At 44.3% G+C, this 16,550-nt stretch overlaps 1 protein-coding gene across 2 annotated transcripts in view; it reads left to right on the top strand.

Moving 5' to 3' along the window:
- The first annotated feature begins 1,431 nt into the window (after positions 1-1,431).
- CACNA2D2 (calcium voltage-gated channel auxiliary subunit alpha2delta 2) overlaps positions 1,432-16,550 on the top strand; it is a 1,401,889-nt gene continuing 1,386,770 nt past the window's right edge. Inside the window, exon 1 of one of the 2 annotated variants that reach the window (XM_069206762.1) lies at positions 1,432-1,765. In XM_069206762.1, coding sequence (XP_069062863.1) covers positions 1,644-1,765 — 122 coding nt within the window. In that variant the 5' untranslated portion in view covers positions 1,432-1,643. The remainder of the gene's footprint in view (positions 1,766-16,550) is intronic. The other variant, XM_069206763.1, reaches the window with a different exon arrangement.

Below are 16,550 nucleotides of genomic sequence, written 5' to 3'. Positions count from 1 at the left end.
ACAAGAAGGACAAACTGAAGAGATTTCATTTAATGGGCCCTGATGCCGAGAGATGACATACCCAAAGTGCGGTGATCAAGAAGTTCCCCACTGGAATGTTGGAGGCTGCCAGTCGTTATTCGACTGCATGGGTTGCCCTGGGCAGAGTCCATGTGCAGACAGGTGCTGATGGGCTTGCCTTTGGCATGCCTTTTGCTATGAGGACTTGGGCTTTGGCCCTTTTAAGACCTTCATTCTGGTGGAGAGTGTGGCCAAGTGGACTGGAACTAAAGCGCTGACAGAGAAAACACAAAAGTGCAAGAAAAGAGCTGGGCCAAAGTAAAAACAACCTGGATCCCCTCCGATTCTGTAGGTATGGTCAAGCTCCCTTGCATCACCCACTACCAAGAAAAAAATGAAATTAAAATAATAATGTAAAGACAAAGCCACAAACATTGGCATAGCTAACTGCTCGACACTCGCATTACAAAAACAAGAACAACTGGCTTTGCCAATGCTTGTTTAAAAATGCATTTATAGTTTACATAAATTATAACAACTTTGGACGTATTTTTTTGAGTAACATAATTTCAAATGCTCCATTATGAATAATCTCCGATCCCGAACCTAGCCCTATTTGTGACTCCGAAATACAAGAATAAGAAGTTAGGCGAGAGAGCTTTTAATGAACAGTCAACTGAATTACAGAATAGTATCCGGTTAAGTTAAAACCGAAAACTTGGTTCTTTTAGATCGTCCTTCCTATTGTTGCTTGGTGTCCTAGAGTTTATGTTTTTGGAATGAGTTATCTTATGTAACGTAATGCTAAGAAACTCCAAGTAAGTGCACTATAATAAAAGCACAAAAATATATACATTGATCTCTAACCTTGTTCATGGGGAGTAACTTTACGGTGATGTATTTGATAAAACCAGATGATAACTATCGACCGCAAGTAAAGCAGCGCAGTCCCTTCGCAAGAGTCCACAACAATGGCGTAACATATAGGGATGGGAGTCCCCCTTCAGCATTTGAAATGGGGCCCATTCTCCCATATCTCTCAAATATTCATTGGCCTTGGGCTTAACGGAGCACCTCTGAAGGTTTGGTAACGTCTGAAGGACTGAGGCCCCGACACGGCTCGCTGAATCCAGGGGCCATCGTTAGGCCCCTAGCCCACAACTGTCACAGGGATCAGGTGTACTTTAAGAGCCATTCATTCCTCTAGGGAGAATGCCCTCTCTCGGCATTGCCCAATATTGAGAAGAGCGAATGGACTCCTGGAAGCGCGCATCCGCTCCCCTACCAGCCTAGGCGCGGAGTCTCCGCGTGCATGAGGGTCGCTCTGCGCGGCTTCAGACGGCTCCTGGGTCGGCGCGGGCACTCCAGCCGGCTCGCACACTGGAGCCAGGTCGGACATTGGAGGCTCGCGGCAGGGGGAGGGGCGCCAGAGGGGGCGGGGCCTAGCGGCAGAGAGAGCAGAATTATGGGCTGAGCTAGCTCAGTGCGGCTGGAGCAGCGGAGCCAGGAGCATCCCCGGCGCTCACCGCATCCCAGGCAGGCTTCCTGGTACCAGCTCCCGGCCCAGACCTCCCTCCCCTGGTGACAGCTCTCTCCCCGCTACCCCAGCGGCGCACTCATCCTGCTCATCCATTTTTGGAAAGATGGCGTTGCCGGGGTCTCTGAGCCGCGTCTCTTCCTCCACTTATTCGCTGCCGGCCATGGTCCTGCTGCTGTCCCTGTCCGCGCTGGGGGGCGCGGGCTTCATTTTCCCACAGCAGCCCACGTGAGTACCTCACCCCCACCTTTTGCCAGTTTCACTGGATGTCAGTGTCATTACTGGAGCCTTCTCCATCACTGCCAGCAGCATCGCCGCCAGCGCTGCAAGCACCTCTCCTGAGCTACCACTACCGCTGCCAAAGGCGTCACTGCCAGCACCACTGCCCTTACAGTCTCTGTCCTCAGGACTACTACCACCAGCAAGCAAGCGCCCCTGCTTCTACTTTCGGTGCCAAGGCGCCACTTCCACTACCTCTGCCCTTACGATCGCTCTCATCAGTACTACTGCCGCCAAGCGCGGGAAGCACATCTGCTAAAACTATCGGTGCCAAAAGCGTAACTGCCAGTACCACTGCCCGTATGTTCTCTCTCCGCAGTACTGCTGCCACGGGCATGCAAGCACCCCTGATACTAGTATCGATGCCAAAGGCGTCACTGCCAGTACCACAGCCGTTGCGACCTCTCTCAACAATGCTACCGCCGCCAGCGCTGCAAGCACCTCTGCTAGAACTGTCGCTGCAAATAGCGTCACTGCCAGTACCAATGCCCTTACGATCGCTCTCATCAGTACTACTGCCCCAGCATGCAAGCACCTCTGCTGCTACTATCGGTGCCAAAGGCGTCACTGTCAGAGCCACTGGCCCGACGATCGCTCTCAGCAGTACCGCTACTACTCTCCCCGTCACTGCCCTTATGATCTCTCAAAGAATTATCAGTACCACTGCTGCTGCCGCCAGCATGGAAGTCCCACTGCCAATACCACCGCCCTTGCCATCTCCCAGCAGTGCCACTGACACCAGCCCCGGCCTGCAGGCATCTCTGCTCCTACTATCGCTGCCAAACGCGTTACTGCCTTGCCACTGCCCTTATGCTCTCTCTCAGAAGTACCAATGCAGCCGCATGCACGCTTCACTCTACTACTTTCGCTGCCAACGCCGCCACTGGCAGTGACACTACTCTTGTCATCTTTCGCAGCAGCCTTACCAGTATCGCTGTCATCAGCACCAGTATGCTAGCACACAGGCCAGTACCACTGCCTTTGTCGTCTCTCTTAAGAGTACTATTTGTACCCCTGCCACCAGCATGCAAGCCTCACTGGTACTACAGCCGCCCCCGAAAGCATCACTGCCAGTAACACTGCACTTACGATCTCTCTCAGCAGTGTTATCAGTATTACTGCCACAGCATCACTACGAGTACCACTGCACTTACGATCTCTCTCAGCAGTGTTATCAGTATTAATGCCACAGCATCACTGCCAGTACCACTGCACTTGCCACAGCATCACTTCCAGTACCACAGCCCATATCACATTTACCGTTAGTGTCATCACTGTCAATACCACCAGCATCCAAATCGCCAGCCTTACCACCAATATCACCAGCAGTGCTGCCACTATCCGTACTTCCAGTACCACTGCCCCTAGCATCTCTGCCAGTTGTACCAGCAGTATCACTAACTCCACCATAACTACCACTGACAGTGCTACCAACATCAACACTGTTGCAGTAACCCTCACTGGTAGCAGCACCAGCGGTAGTGCCAGTGCCATCAGTATCACTGCCCTCGGCATTACTGCCAGTGCTTTCAACACTCACCAGCAAATCCTTCAGTGTTACCACCTCTGCCCCAGCACCACCCAATGTGGGTTTACCATCAATATTAACACATGCAGTGCCACCAGGGATACCAAAAGTAATGCCACTTTCAATACGTTAACACACCACTGAAAAGGGTGTCGCTGCCAGTGACAGGCATACTGCCATTACTGTTGCATAACATGTCACAGCATCACCACCACGGCTGCTGTTACTTCCACCGGAGTCTCACTGCCACCATCATGCTTCTTTTGCCAGTGCCTCGCCTATCGCGGCGACCTTGATCATTGGCTAGAGCTACCAACGTCACAACCACCGTCAACCCTGCCAACGCTAGCCTCCCGATGGAACTGAGGCCTTCTCCGTCATTCATGCCAGGTCACCATCAACTACTCTGCTAATGGCACTGACCACGCCTCTGTTAGGCTCACCCTTACACGGGCCCTCTTCCACCAGCACCGATATTCACAATCCCTCTGACCTAAACACAAATGCCAGTGTCACCATTAGCAATTGTAATGGCATAATTATTCATGCCACAAGCACAGTGTTTTCCAGTGATCTCGTCTTCACTGACAACCAACTGTTTCAGTGCCATCCCCTCCATCCAGGCCTGACTGATGCCCAAATCATCTTCATACACTGCGATTAGTATGATTGCCATTCCAAAACATACCAGTGGCTACATATTCCATCCCATTCAGAAACTGGACACCAAACCAAGGTCGCCGTTGTCACTCAAAATAGGCAAGAACACTTGTGATTGGCACTCATGATATGTAAGTCCCTATAATTGACATCATAATAGGCAACAACACCTGACATTGACGCATGATAGGCAACAGCACCTGACATTGGCACTCGTGGTAGGCAACGGCACCTGACATTGACACTCGTGGTAGGCAACAGCACCTGACATTGGCACTCGTGGTAGGCAACACCACCTGACATTGGCACTCGTGGTAGGCAACAGCACCTGACATTGGCACTCGTGGTAGGCAACGGCACCTGACATTGGCACTTGTGGTAGGCAACAGCACCTGACATTGGCACTTGTGGTAGGCAACAGCACCTGACATTGACATTGACACTCATGTTAGGCAACGGCACCTGACATTGACACTCAAGATAGGTGAGTCCCTATACTTGACTCTCATGGTAGGCAACAACACCTACCGAAGACACTCATGGTAGGAAACAGTACCTATGATATGCTTCCCTGCCAGGGCTACAATGGTGTATCATCCACACAGTCACTCGATATGAGCAGTGTGTCTGCCTTTCTGAAAGCATCCAATAAACCGTACAACACACACAATTACCTTGCGCACTCCGAGTACAACCTTTCGATCACCAGCTGTCCTTATCGAAGTGATGTTCCCCACAAACCTAGTACCGTATCGGTGTTAGAACACGTGCACAAAGAGCACCGGGAGTGTCAGCCGAACCTTCAACAACATATAAGATTTACGTGGAGAACCAAGTGCATCTTTAATACTTCACATACCCTAAGGTGTGTATGGAAATCAATAAAAAAGAATATTCTGCAACCATGCCCCACAGAAGCCTCTTTCTCACAGTGTTTGCTGCCGCACCCACAAAACCTACCTCTGGGTCCCCCAATAGTGGGTTGCACTTTCTGCTCAACAGGATGTCAGTTATCACTGCCAGCATGCTCAGCTAGTGCACCATGGCCAACGCCCCCATCATGCTACCACTGCTGTCATTACTTATATTTCCATTACATAACCCCAAAAATGATGCTTCTTTTGACAACATTTTTCCAAGCATGGCCCGTTCATACACCCGATACCTGCATTGAATCTCAACCTGATCAAATCATTATCTGCAATACCACCTGTTGTGTGTCCTTCTCACTGATGCTCTCAGAGGTCACTCACTGCTGTACTGTGCAGAAACATTGTGACTACCACCAGAACGATCAGTGCAGGCTTTTGAGTAGCAATTATATCTGCAACTAATCACTGCCTTTACTGCTATACCTATCCTAACAAGCACAACCAGTGCGGCTGACACTGAGTGTGTAACATATTCAATACAGGTGCTACCGTCGACACATCAGTCAGGACAACACCTGGACTGCTATCATCCAATATCGGACCCCCCCCCCCCGCCACTACCACTTAAATCCTATCCCTGCGAGCATATTGTCTACTACTTGTAGTGCCTATGTCATTACCGGAGATTTCTCTAACTTTTCCCGTTCGTTTCCCATCAACAGTGCCAGGTCATCACCATTCCTAATATCGACAGCTGCAGACCACCAGCCTTGTGCAACCCCAGCTACTGACAGAAATGCACCCTAATAGTCCTTTTCCAACACCCATCATAGAACTCTCATCACCAGCACAAAGCCAGGCATACATAACCGAGGTCTCTATTCCCTGTTTTCTGTTCCACCTACCTATTAGCATCTGTCACACTTTCGCCAATAATTGTGTTTATTACGGTGTATGTATCGCGTCAGTTACGGGGATTTGTCGTGTTTCAGTCCTGGGTGTATTTGTAATTTCACCCAGCGTTCCTCACGTTTATTATTCCCGAGCATCTTTATATGTCCTTGCTGTCTATCGTTCATATCTATGTTGATTTCATGTGACATTGCTGGGTATATTTTATTCTTCACTCCTTGGTAGAACTTGTGTCATTACTGAGTACGTTTCGTGATTTAGTGGTGAAATTTTTTTTTTTTGTTGCTTAGCAAATACGTATCCCATTTCAGAAGGTGGACAAACATGACTTACAGTTAGAATTTATGGTGTATGACACTGGTTCGGTGTGAAATATATGCTTGTGTTTCCATAGTGCTTAGCCATTTATATTCTGGGTTGAATTGTATTTAGTGGTTATTCCAATCTAGTGGGCATTGTATGTAGGTTCTTATGTTGTGAGTGGACTGGAGTAGCTATATGTTGTATTGTGGGTGGCTATACATTTTAATTTTCCCAGTGGGTATTATGTGAAGAATGATTAATTGAACGAGAGTGCCCAAAAGCTGAGAGTGGATTCTTTGGCAGTCTGCCTGCCCCTCTGTAGAAAGTATTGTACCCCCTGTTATGAATTCCATTGCGATTCGAGCCAGTCTGTATGGCATCAATGCTAATCAAGGGCATTACGCAAAGTGCCAGAATACTTAAACATATTACTTAAGGGGTCGGTGTGGACAACTGTGTCCTGGGGCCTGGGTATTCCGGCTTTGATAATCAGGGACCTCAATGTGCTGCTGTGCTTAGCAGGTTGGATAAACCCGATATTGCCTGCCCCTATTGTCGTTCATACGGGTGGGCACATATCAGCATTTTTGTGCCTTCAGAAACAGTTTTTTGCTGGTAGACAATGTCTTGTTTCATTCTTGGCTATTTCAGGAAGCATGGGTGCAGGTGTAAGCAAACTTTGGTTTAGTATAGGCTGAGTCTCTGGAATTAGGTGGTAGGAGAGGGCGAAATTATGCAGCAGAGTCAAGTACAGTATGTGGAAAGAAAAGGCAAATTATGTAGCATAATGTGACACATTTTGTAATAATATTTCGTTTTGGCATTTTTAAGCTTGAAAACACTGTCTGGGCATTGGGTGCACCTCATTAGCACCAGCGTAATTCCCAAATATTGCATTAAGCAAGAAAAAGGTGACCAGTCTAGCTTTGCAAAGCGGCAACACGTGTTGCTATATTTTTAATAACTTTTGAACTGTTTGAACTAGAAACTATGTTTTTGTTAAAATCATCTGCAGATAATGCGGCATATGATAGATTATGTGGCAAATCTATAATTAGACGAAAATCTCTATGGCTGCACAATCGCATAATTCCAGTAGCCTGAGTATAGGCAAATAGTAGGATACTGTGACATAGATTAACACATTTTGTGGAGAAAAAAATATGAAAATTTGCCTGTACAAAGGGCCTGCAGTATGGCCCATGGTAGAGCGGTCCTGTGCTGCTTAGCTAGGATGACCAGGCATCCCGGATGTGCTGGGACAGTCACGGTTTTCCACCAGCTGTCCCGGTAGATTTCAGCAACTTTGGCTTCTGTCCCAGATTTTGGAGGGGCGACTGAAAAAAGTGAAAAAAGTGAAAGACACTTTTTCAGGTGTTCTAAAGCTGTGCTAGTTAGCAGCTGTTAAAAATCAGAAATTTAAATATCAGGTAAGATGCTGGTTTGAAATAATGCATTTTATTTCTTTTCATAGTGCCTTTTCTGTGTTTATGAGAGCTGTCATTCCCTGCTGCTCTGTTGATGTAAAGTTGTAGTTCTTCTTCTATTTTTGCAAAATGTCCCAGTTTTTGCTTCTCAAGATCTGGTCACCCTATGCTTAGCTTGGAGAAGGGGTGACTGGGGGTTTGCCTCAAATCTGAGCACGCTCAGATTTCTATGGTTGTGACTGTGGTAGGGGGAGGCAGGATTTGGTAAAGGGGTGTCTGCAAGCCTGAGTTATACAATCTGTAGGCTTCTGGGCCTGCTGTATGGCCCATCAGGTGGTGGGCCTAACATTTAAAAAATATTTTTCCGCCTTCATACCGTCTGACTTGCCACCTGCCCCATTGGTGGCAGAACTGATTTTTATATTTATGGGATCCCAGACTGTCACATGCCCCTCACGTGGTGGACTCAATTTTTTACATTTTATTTTTACCCCTCCGGAGCCTGCCGCTTGTACCTCAGGCCTGATTTTTAAAAAAGTGTTTCTGGTCCTTCATGCCCAATAGGTGGCAGACCTGATTTTTAAACATGTTTTACATCAACCCCTAATACCAAAGTCGTTCCCCCCACCCACCGGGGCTCTTACATGCTGCGGTGGGCCCAATTAAAAATAAAATCTTGAACCCCTTCCCCACCACCGTCCCCTGGGGCTGCCACATGCCCACTGTCAACAGGTGCCATTTCTGATTTTCTTTTTTTTAACCCCATCTTCCCAAGGGGCCTGATCGCATACATTTTGGAGGGGGTGCTGTTGAAGATGTCCGGAAGTCAGATGTTGGTGCTTTAGGCAGGGAGGCTGTGCTGAGAGAAAGCCTACCTGATCTTAAACAAACACATCTCCAGCTTTCTGACTCTCCTTTTGTTCGGTCCAGTGATTAATGCTGGGCCAATAAAATGAGGGGGTCGCATTTTGCAGGCAGTTTTGTAAACAATGCGGGCTTTTTTACAAAACTGCCAGCTGTAGTTTTTACAGAACTGCCAGCTAAGTTTTTTTTACATTTTTAATTATTATTTTGTTGTAAATCATTATATCGCAAAATCCTTGGGGAATTACACAGGGACCAGGGACTTGTGGAACATATCACGGTTTAGCTGGATAACTGAGAGAAGTACAAATCAGAATTTATATGGTGGGCAAGTATCTGATGTAGTTTGGCAAGTGGGCCATAGCCAGGGGCAAATTAAATGTATTTTTATTTTTTCGCTTGTCTGTAATTAAAAAAGAAGTAACTAGCAAACTAGCTTTGCAATACGTCTGGCCTTGCCAAGCTAGTTTGATAGTTTAATGATTTTAATGTGAAGTTTCGTTGATGGGTTTATACTGTTCCCTAGGGAATGTGTCTGTATTATGGTTCTGAGCAGAGCAATGCGCAGTATTTCAGTGGGTTCTTGGCCTCATAGCTTCATGAGAGGAAAATCTGCCATATTCTAGTGGCTGTGCAACAACTACTGAGAAGTTTGTGGTTGTATTTAGCATTAGCGTTTTCTGTAGTGCATACCTTAGAATATCTATCTATCTATCTATCTATCTATCTATCTATCTATCTATCTATCTATCTATCTATCTATCTTTCTTCACTAGATCTAACATAACTTCGTTGTTGAGCCCCAAAGCCCAGCTATACTATAGGTCTCCCGTCGATTAGAGAACGAGGCAGTTGAAGGCTATTTAGAGTTGAATAGTAAGGGTATGTATGCAACACATATTTAATTGTCTTTTTAATTATTTAGCAATTTGTTTTATTCGAGAATAGTATATGGTGGTAGGTATAATCCTAGATTCAGTCCAATCCAAACACTTTAGGTGGTTGGGATGGTTCAAGAGAACATCGGTCATCAAAGTGAAGTTCTTCGTAACACACTTTCTTTGGCGATATCAAAGGTGTTTTGGACTTGGGAAGATCTTAAAGGAACATGCATCCAGTACCTGAGACGGAGTAGTTCAATTCAGGTACTGATGTGCAGAAAGCATAATTAAAAAGAGTAATCTTCTGGTCTTTCTTATACTTGAGACAGTTCGGTTGACTTCTTAAGGCCGGGTGTTTATCGTTCTATACGCGTCACCCCAAACGAGGATGGTTCTCCTTACACGTAAAATTTATGAGGCTATGCACATAGCACGTGGCCCAAATAAAAAGTGCAGGTGGATGTAGGTTTGTGTAAGGGACTGTCAGGTGTGCATTTGGCACACACGTGCTAGTTGGGGAGTATGGCCCACACCTAAAATATCAACATCTTTAAATTGTGTGTGGTGGAAAGTTTGTAGAACTGCTAGTGGTGATCAAATGTCTTTCAGTTTGCTATTTTGATTAGTTATTCGATAATACGTATGAATTTCACAGATGTTTAAACAGATATTTAATTCTATGGTAGTGTTTGAGTACGTGTTGAATAAAGATTTTTTCAAGTACTTTAGCACTGCACTAATCAGCAGTATTTGGTAGTCTTATAGGTAATGGTCTAGTTTGTGAATATGTATTCTATTTATATCGAACATATGGGTTTTGTGTATATATATATATATATATATATATATATATATATATATATATATATATACATATGTATATATGTATATATATATATATATATATATATATATATATATATATATATATATATATATATATATACATATGTATACAGACACAGGCATTTGTCTGTTTATATGCTTTTGCTGTGCAAGTGTCTGCTTGAATATACCTGTATACTGTGCAAGTGTACACAACTCACAAAAGTCCTGTCTACACTGGTGAGTTAAACAAATGCCACAATGCATGATTTTTTACTATCACCTGCCAGTACTTAATTTGAGCCGGTGGTTTCCGATGCTTGGAACGGCACTTGATCGTCAACACCAGGATGTATGACAGTCCGCCACATGGTGGTGCTGTTCGTCCTGTCTTGTGATGAGCACAACAACAGCTGTTTAATAATTCTTCATGCGTTAAAAATTACTAATACCTGCCACCCAAAGCTAATAAATAGCTTAGGTGGCAGGTATTAGTAACATTTAAAGTATAAAAAGATTGAATTTTCATTAGTAGCGCAATGGGAGAAGGAAGCTGCCATGCTCTGCAGTCAAGGGCCCTGGGAACTTATTTCTTTGCAAATTATGTACTGTCTCCTGCATTTGGTAGACCTCTGGCTCTATGGGATTACATTGTTAATCTGTGCCAGGGTTATTTTTATGTGTCCTATTGTAGCATTGGTTGAAAAAATAAGTTATGTCTGCGTTTGTTAGGTAATCTTTTGTGTAGCTTTTTCCGAGAAGCCACAAGGGGAGTGAAGACCATTGGAAGTTAGAGCAGCTTTTAAAAACACATTTGCAATAGGTCTCACCTATATAACCTATTGACTTTGCTAATCTTTTTTTAGTGACACTGTAGAGCATCACAGCTGCTGTGTAGCATGGCTAAAAAAGTGACAAAGTGGCCCCCGATATTTGGTAGTCACAGCTGTGGATTTAAAAAGCATGCACTGCCTACAAAATTATTTTTTTACCTGTTTGAGAGAGATCAATAAATGAGAAAAAAAAGTATTGCGAAAGCACTGTTTTACATAATGTGGCACAAAAGTACTTTAAAAAAAATGTAATTGATAGTTTCGAGGTGAAGCTGAGAAGCCAGGGGGTGAAGCAACACTGGGTGTGAGAAGCAACATGGCTGGTGGGTGGAGAGGCAACAAGAAAGACAGAACTTGGACGAAAGAGAGCAACGTTCAGCACAGGCTGGAGAAGCACATAAGTGAAAGAGAGCAACACAAGTGTAGATAGAGGGAGAGAGGCTCATGAGCAGATTGAGCGAGGGAAGAAAAGCAAACTAGGGAGAAAAGCTGGAAAACACATGTATTCTATTGCAGTGCTTAAACGAAAAAAGAAAAAAAGTAATTTCCTAAAATTGAGGAGAATAGGCATACAAGCCAGCCAACCAAAGAAATTGTAAAGAGGCTATGATCCTTGGTGGACACAAGCACAATATAAACAGGTTCAAACAAGCAATGGTATGCAGTGGGCGGGCTACAAACCCCTTTATGTTCTTGGGAGGCCACAATATGTCTTTCGTAATCCGACAGCTTGCACTTTCTGGTAGATTTGACTTTGAACTGCTTTATTTGCTTGTCCGATGTCCAGTTTTTCTAGTTGGTTTATTGTAGACATAGTAAATGCACTATAATAGTGCAGGGTTAGTGTGCAGCAGCTACCCAGTGGGCATGGTATTTAAAGATGATTTAAACATTTTGAAATGTTGTACCTACCTCACTTTGCCTAATTACTGTTCACATTCCCATACATAACAGTTTGATCAGTATGCCCATAGTTAACTGTCTACTCAATAGCACTATAATCATATCTTAAAAACAGCAAATTGTAGTCGGTTTATTTTGATCACAGTAAACAGACTACAGAGAGGTTACTCCAGCAGGCGAGATTGTGGAAAAGACCTGGTCAACACTGCAGACATTTTTAGGCAGAGTGTGCAAGCACTCTGATGTTTTGTAATCTATCTGTGGGCTTTTAACCACGCACACCTCACGCCTATCACTATCTCTCATTCACGGGCTTGCCTTTCAAAAATCCTTTGTTATCATTGGTAAATGCTTCACGTTTGTCCCTCCTTTGGGTAGTTTTGTTACCGCCTTAGCCATAGACCCTGTCACATGGATAATTGCATGTTTGCAGATACGGTTGACTGCGAGCGAACTTCTTTTTCCTTTTGTGTGTCTCCACGCTAATGGTGACCGTGTCGCTTTGAATTTGCTTGCTTATGTTAACTGTTTTACTTTTCATTTTCAATTTATGTGGCAAGAAAAGTCCAGTTAGGAATTTACAACTCTACTAGCTCTAACTTGAGCAAACTCAAGCCCCTTTGCTTTGCACATGCTTGTTACTTTTTGTAACACTTGAACTGCCTTGCAACAGCCTGGTCCGCCTACAGTGTTTACAAAACAAACAAGCATTGACTAAGACATTAGGTCTGGAATTAAATGTCTACCTTTGGCTTTACCATTGTTTGTGAATGTTTTTTGTAAAATTGTAAAAGGGTAATAAGCGCTATACAAATATCGCAACACAATCCTCTACAATACTATTAAATTTGTGGAAATGCACATTATGTAAGAGAAGAAATCTGACACTCTCGGAGAGAAAAAACAGTGACTAAAATGAGCTGACCCTGTGCTCTATGCTGTATGTTGTGGTGGGAAGAACAAATGTGATAAACTGATATACTGATGGATTAGGAGAGCTGGCTGAAAACACCTATAGGTATACTATTAAGTATAATTTTATTAATATCAAAAAGTCTTGGCTATTACCAGACCTAATAACGCCACACTGCAGTGCTGGGTTATGTGCTGGGTTATGTGTCCCTCACATCATTTGACAAAAGAATGACCTTGTGTAACCTTGAGGTAAAGTTTTCAAAGAGTTTGACTGTCTAACAAAACTGAATCATCCTGAAATTCGAGTGAGTAAAGTTTGGCAACGGTTAGCTCACATAAGCTTCATTGCAACAGAGAGGATCTTATGTCTTAGTCTTGCCAGAAACTGGCAAACAGTGCTATTCTACGCCAGCTGTGGACGATAGACGTGGTGGAAAATGGATAATTCAATGGAGTCTGTTTTCAGCCGGAAAGGCATGGCTAAGCGGGTGAGTTGACCTGCACGTCCTGCTGACTTTTCATTTATTCAGGTAAAACAGAAGGGTACTGGCAGTTATCGTAACACTTGATAGTAGGTATAATTTTTTTGCGCAACTTTGATCCATTAAATACCTGCTGCATTCAGACCAACTAAAGTCTTAGTTAACAAAATAAAAATGGACATCTGTAAAGGGTAGAAGTCTAAGAAGGAAAATTAGAACATTCGAATGTTGGCATGTCCATTAAAGACAATGGACTGCTGCGGGCTTTTACAGGCCGGTAAAAGCCCGCAGTGCCAACATTCCAATGTTCGCTTTGTTCACAGCAACAGCTGTGAACAAAGCCTCACGGAGCCCGAGGGGATTTAAATCCCCTCGGGCTCCATGAAATTTTTTTTTTTTTAATAGAACATTCTGCCCTGTGTGGCAGAATGTTCTAATAGCCTTAGAACCCGCCGTAACGGGCTCTACCGGCTATTAAAGTCCCTCTCCCTTGTTAAATGCCCTCGCCTTCGGCTCGGGCATTTAACGCGGGGAGCGGGCCTTTAATAGCCGGTAGAGCCCGCTACGGCGGGTTCTAAGGCTAAAGTGTGGCCTGACAGATCTTCTTATCGGTACTAGTGGAAGGAGTTTGAAGTGTTCTCTCATGACTGACTGATGCTTTTGGAAATCTCTGCTACAGACTTTTCAGTGCATCTTTGTCATTCACACATCATCCACTAAGGTCTGTGCTAATGGTCAGTCCTTGCCCTCCTATCCTCCCCCTCACCCTTCTAGAGCCTTCTGCTGAATTCTTTGAATGACTCACTTTTTAGACCCGGTATCCAGGGTCCCCCCGCACCCATACCTACTTGAAACAATTTATCCCATTTTCACCTACCAAGATGACAAATTCAGCTTTTTGATTGTTAATCATTATTCATTCAATAAACGCAATCAAACATAATATTTCAAAAATCTCAAAGCATGCTAGTTCTAGCACTATTTGACCTGCTCGGTGAGTCAAACACCAGGTCTTTCTCAGCCCATGTCCCCGCTGGAGAATTTTCCATCTTACCTTTGGTATCTGAGGCTGTGGTGTGGAGTCCTCCCCGGCACTGGTCAAGCGCTAGCACTTCCCAGCAAAAATGAATGAGTTCTGTCAAAGAAACGCTGTATTCAGGCCATTTGAAGTCTTGCCATGTTTATTAAGAAAAAAAATAGATATCTGTTTATCACAGAATCAACAAGCAAGGAGGTTTCCTCAACAGTTGTGCGAGATGAGTGCTGTGTGTAAGATTCTGCAGACCGATATTATACCCAATAAAATGAGCATGTTGAGATAATCCTTAAATCAATGAGATTGTGTAGATTAAGGTAGACAAGCAGTTTATAGGACTATATTGCTCAGGATTGGCCAGGCACAAATAAGAGTGGGCTTATTGACAAAGACTGACCAAGAATCAGTAGGATCATGTAGCTCAGTAGAGAACCTGAAACAATAAAACAGGTTCATCGTTAAACCTGTAGGACTAAGAAACACACGGGAGTAAAAGGGTTAACACAGAGCAATCCATACCAGCAACCAACAGGATCATGTATATCAATGAAGACAAGGAAAATACTCGGTAGACGAAGGAAATCAAGGAATTGCTCGGTATGGGCTAGCAAGAACTATAAACTGCCTTGTCAATCATAAGGGTAGTGGCTAAGACCAGTGTGCAATGCGAGCCCCCGTTGGACTTCTCTGTGAGAGGAGTATCGTGGTGTTTTTTCTTTGTTATTTAACTCTATTTCTTCAACACTAGCAGACTGCATAGAGCCAGTTGTTAAATGGGGTGAATGATGGCGCTGGCCTGCAAGCAGAGGGCAGATCATATGGAGGAAGCACATTATGATCTTTTGCATAACTTGAATAACTCTAAAGGCAGAATTCACAGTTTGATCAATCGATTGATTCAAGAGCACGAAAGTACAGGACCTCTTGACACATACAAGAGGAAACACAGGAAGACTAAAGAGAGGAATAAAAGAAAAAAAGAACACTGTTTGAACACTGTTTTGAAACTCGGGTGTCTATGGATGGCCCTAAGGACAACAGGGAAATCATTCTAGGATTTTGGTCCAGAGGAGTCTCCTGAGGCAAGACCACTTGAACCATGAAACACAGAGCAGAAGTTGGGGGGGTAGAATGAAAGACTTTACGGGGCCACAGATGAAAAATGGTCATGTAGACAGGATTTCTCAGTGCCATAAATGACCCAATGATTGACGCATAAAACCATGACCCTGACTTAATGGTCCACCTTGAGCCAGGGTCGCTGTTTCCTAGCTTCACTTAAATTTCACAGCTCTATATATGTAAATGGAGTACCAGCTAAGTAGTCTCTGTTCTATAGAAGAGACTGAGATCAAAGGGGGTGGGGTAGGGGTGATGTGTGTTGTGCCAGAGAGGTATTTTGGGATGTCATTGTAAGATCCATTAATGCATCACAGAGAGCGGGCGAGAGCTGAGCGAGATGTTTGGGGACATGGGTGCACAAATGGTGCCTAATTATAAAAAGAAATAATACTGCGACGGGGAAATATTAAAGTCAATTAAGATAATTATCGTGATCTTCTCACAGGAGAATAGAGTGCATCTCCTACTGAATGCAGAGCTTGCAAAGATAATAGACTGCAGTGCGAGAGGCTGATGCTTTCCCATGCACACCGCGTACAGAGACAGCTGCATACCGTGCACTTGTGAATAGCCACACCACATATCCACATATCCACATGCCACACCACATATCCACATACCACACTAGACAAACCTAGTTATGGAGATACACGCACACACCACGCACAGAGAAAATATAACACATACACTGTTCTATGCTCTACATTTTTATTTTCATGCTTTTTTGCGATTCCATATCTCCCTCTCTCTTACTCTACTCCGGTTTAAAGACCCTTGCAACCCCTGCAGTGCAGGTTGGCCCCCAACTCTTTAGGGAGCCACCTTTCAGCCCAAGGCTAATGAATATCTGTGAGATATGGGAGACTAGGGGACCCTCATCACATCCTGTAGGGGAGCCTCACCATTTTGCTTTATGCCACTGGATGTTTTGCAGCCGATTGTGCCTTTTTAAGCATGTCATTGGTGTGTGAACGCTTCCCTCGCCGTTGTGTACAACTAATAGCGTGTGTTTGTTACTCACGCACACTGGAATCAAGGATAGTACAGAGATGAGGTGGACGCCTTCTGCACTTACAAGTGATGCACAAAGTCCTTCTAGTCATGACCCCACTAAAAACACAAGATTCTGTTATTTGTTGTCTTATTCAAGAGATTGTCCGTCAGGTCCCCT

This window comes from Pleurodeles waltl, chromosome 9 (assembly GCF_031143425.1).
Source record: "Pleurodeles waltl isolate 20211129_DDA chromosome 9, aPleWal1.hap1.20221129, whole genome shotgun sequence".
Taxonomy (NCBI): Eukaryota; Metazoa; Chordata; class Amphibia; order Caudata; family Salamandridae; genus Pleurodeles; species Pleurodeles waltl.
Note: the sequence above shows the minus strand (reverse complement) of the source record. Positions and strands in the feature narration are given on the sequence as shown.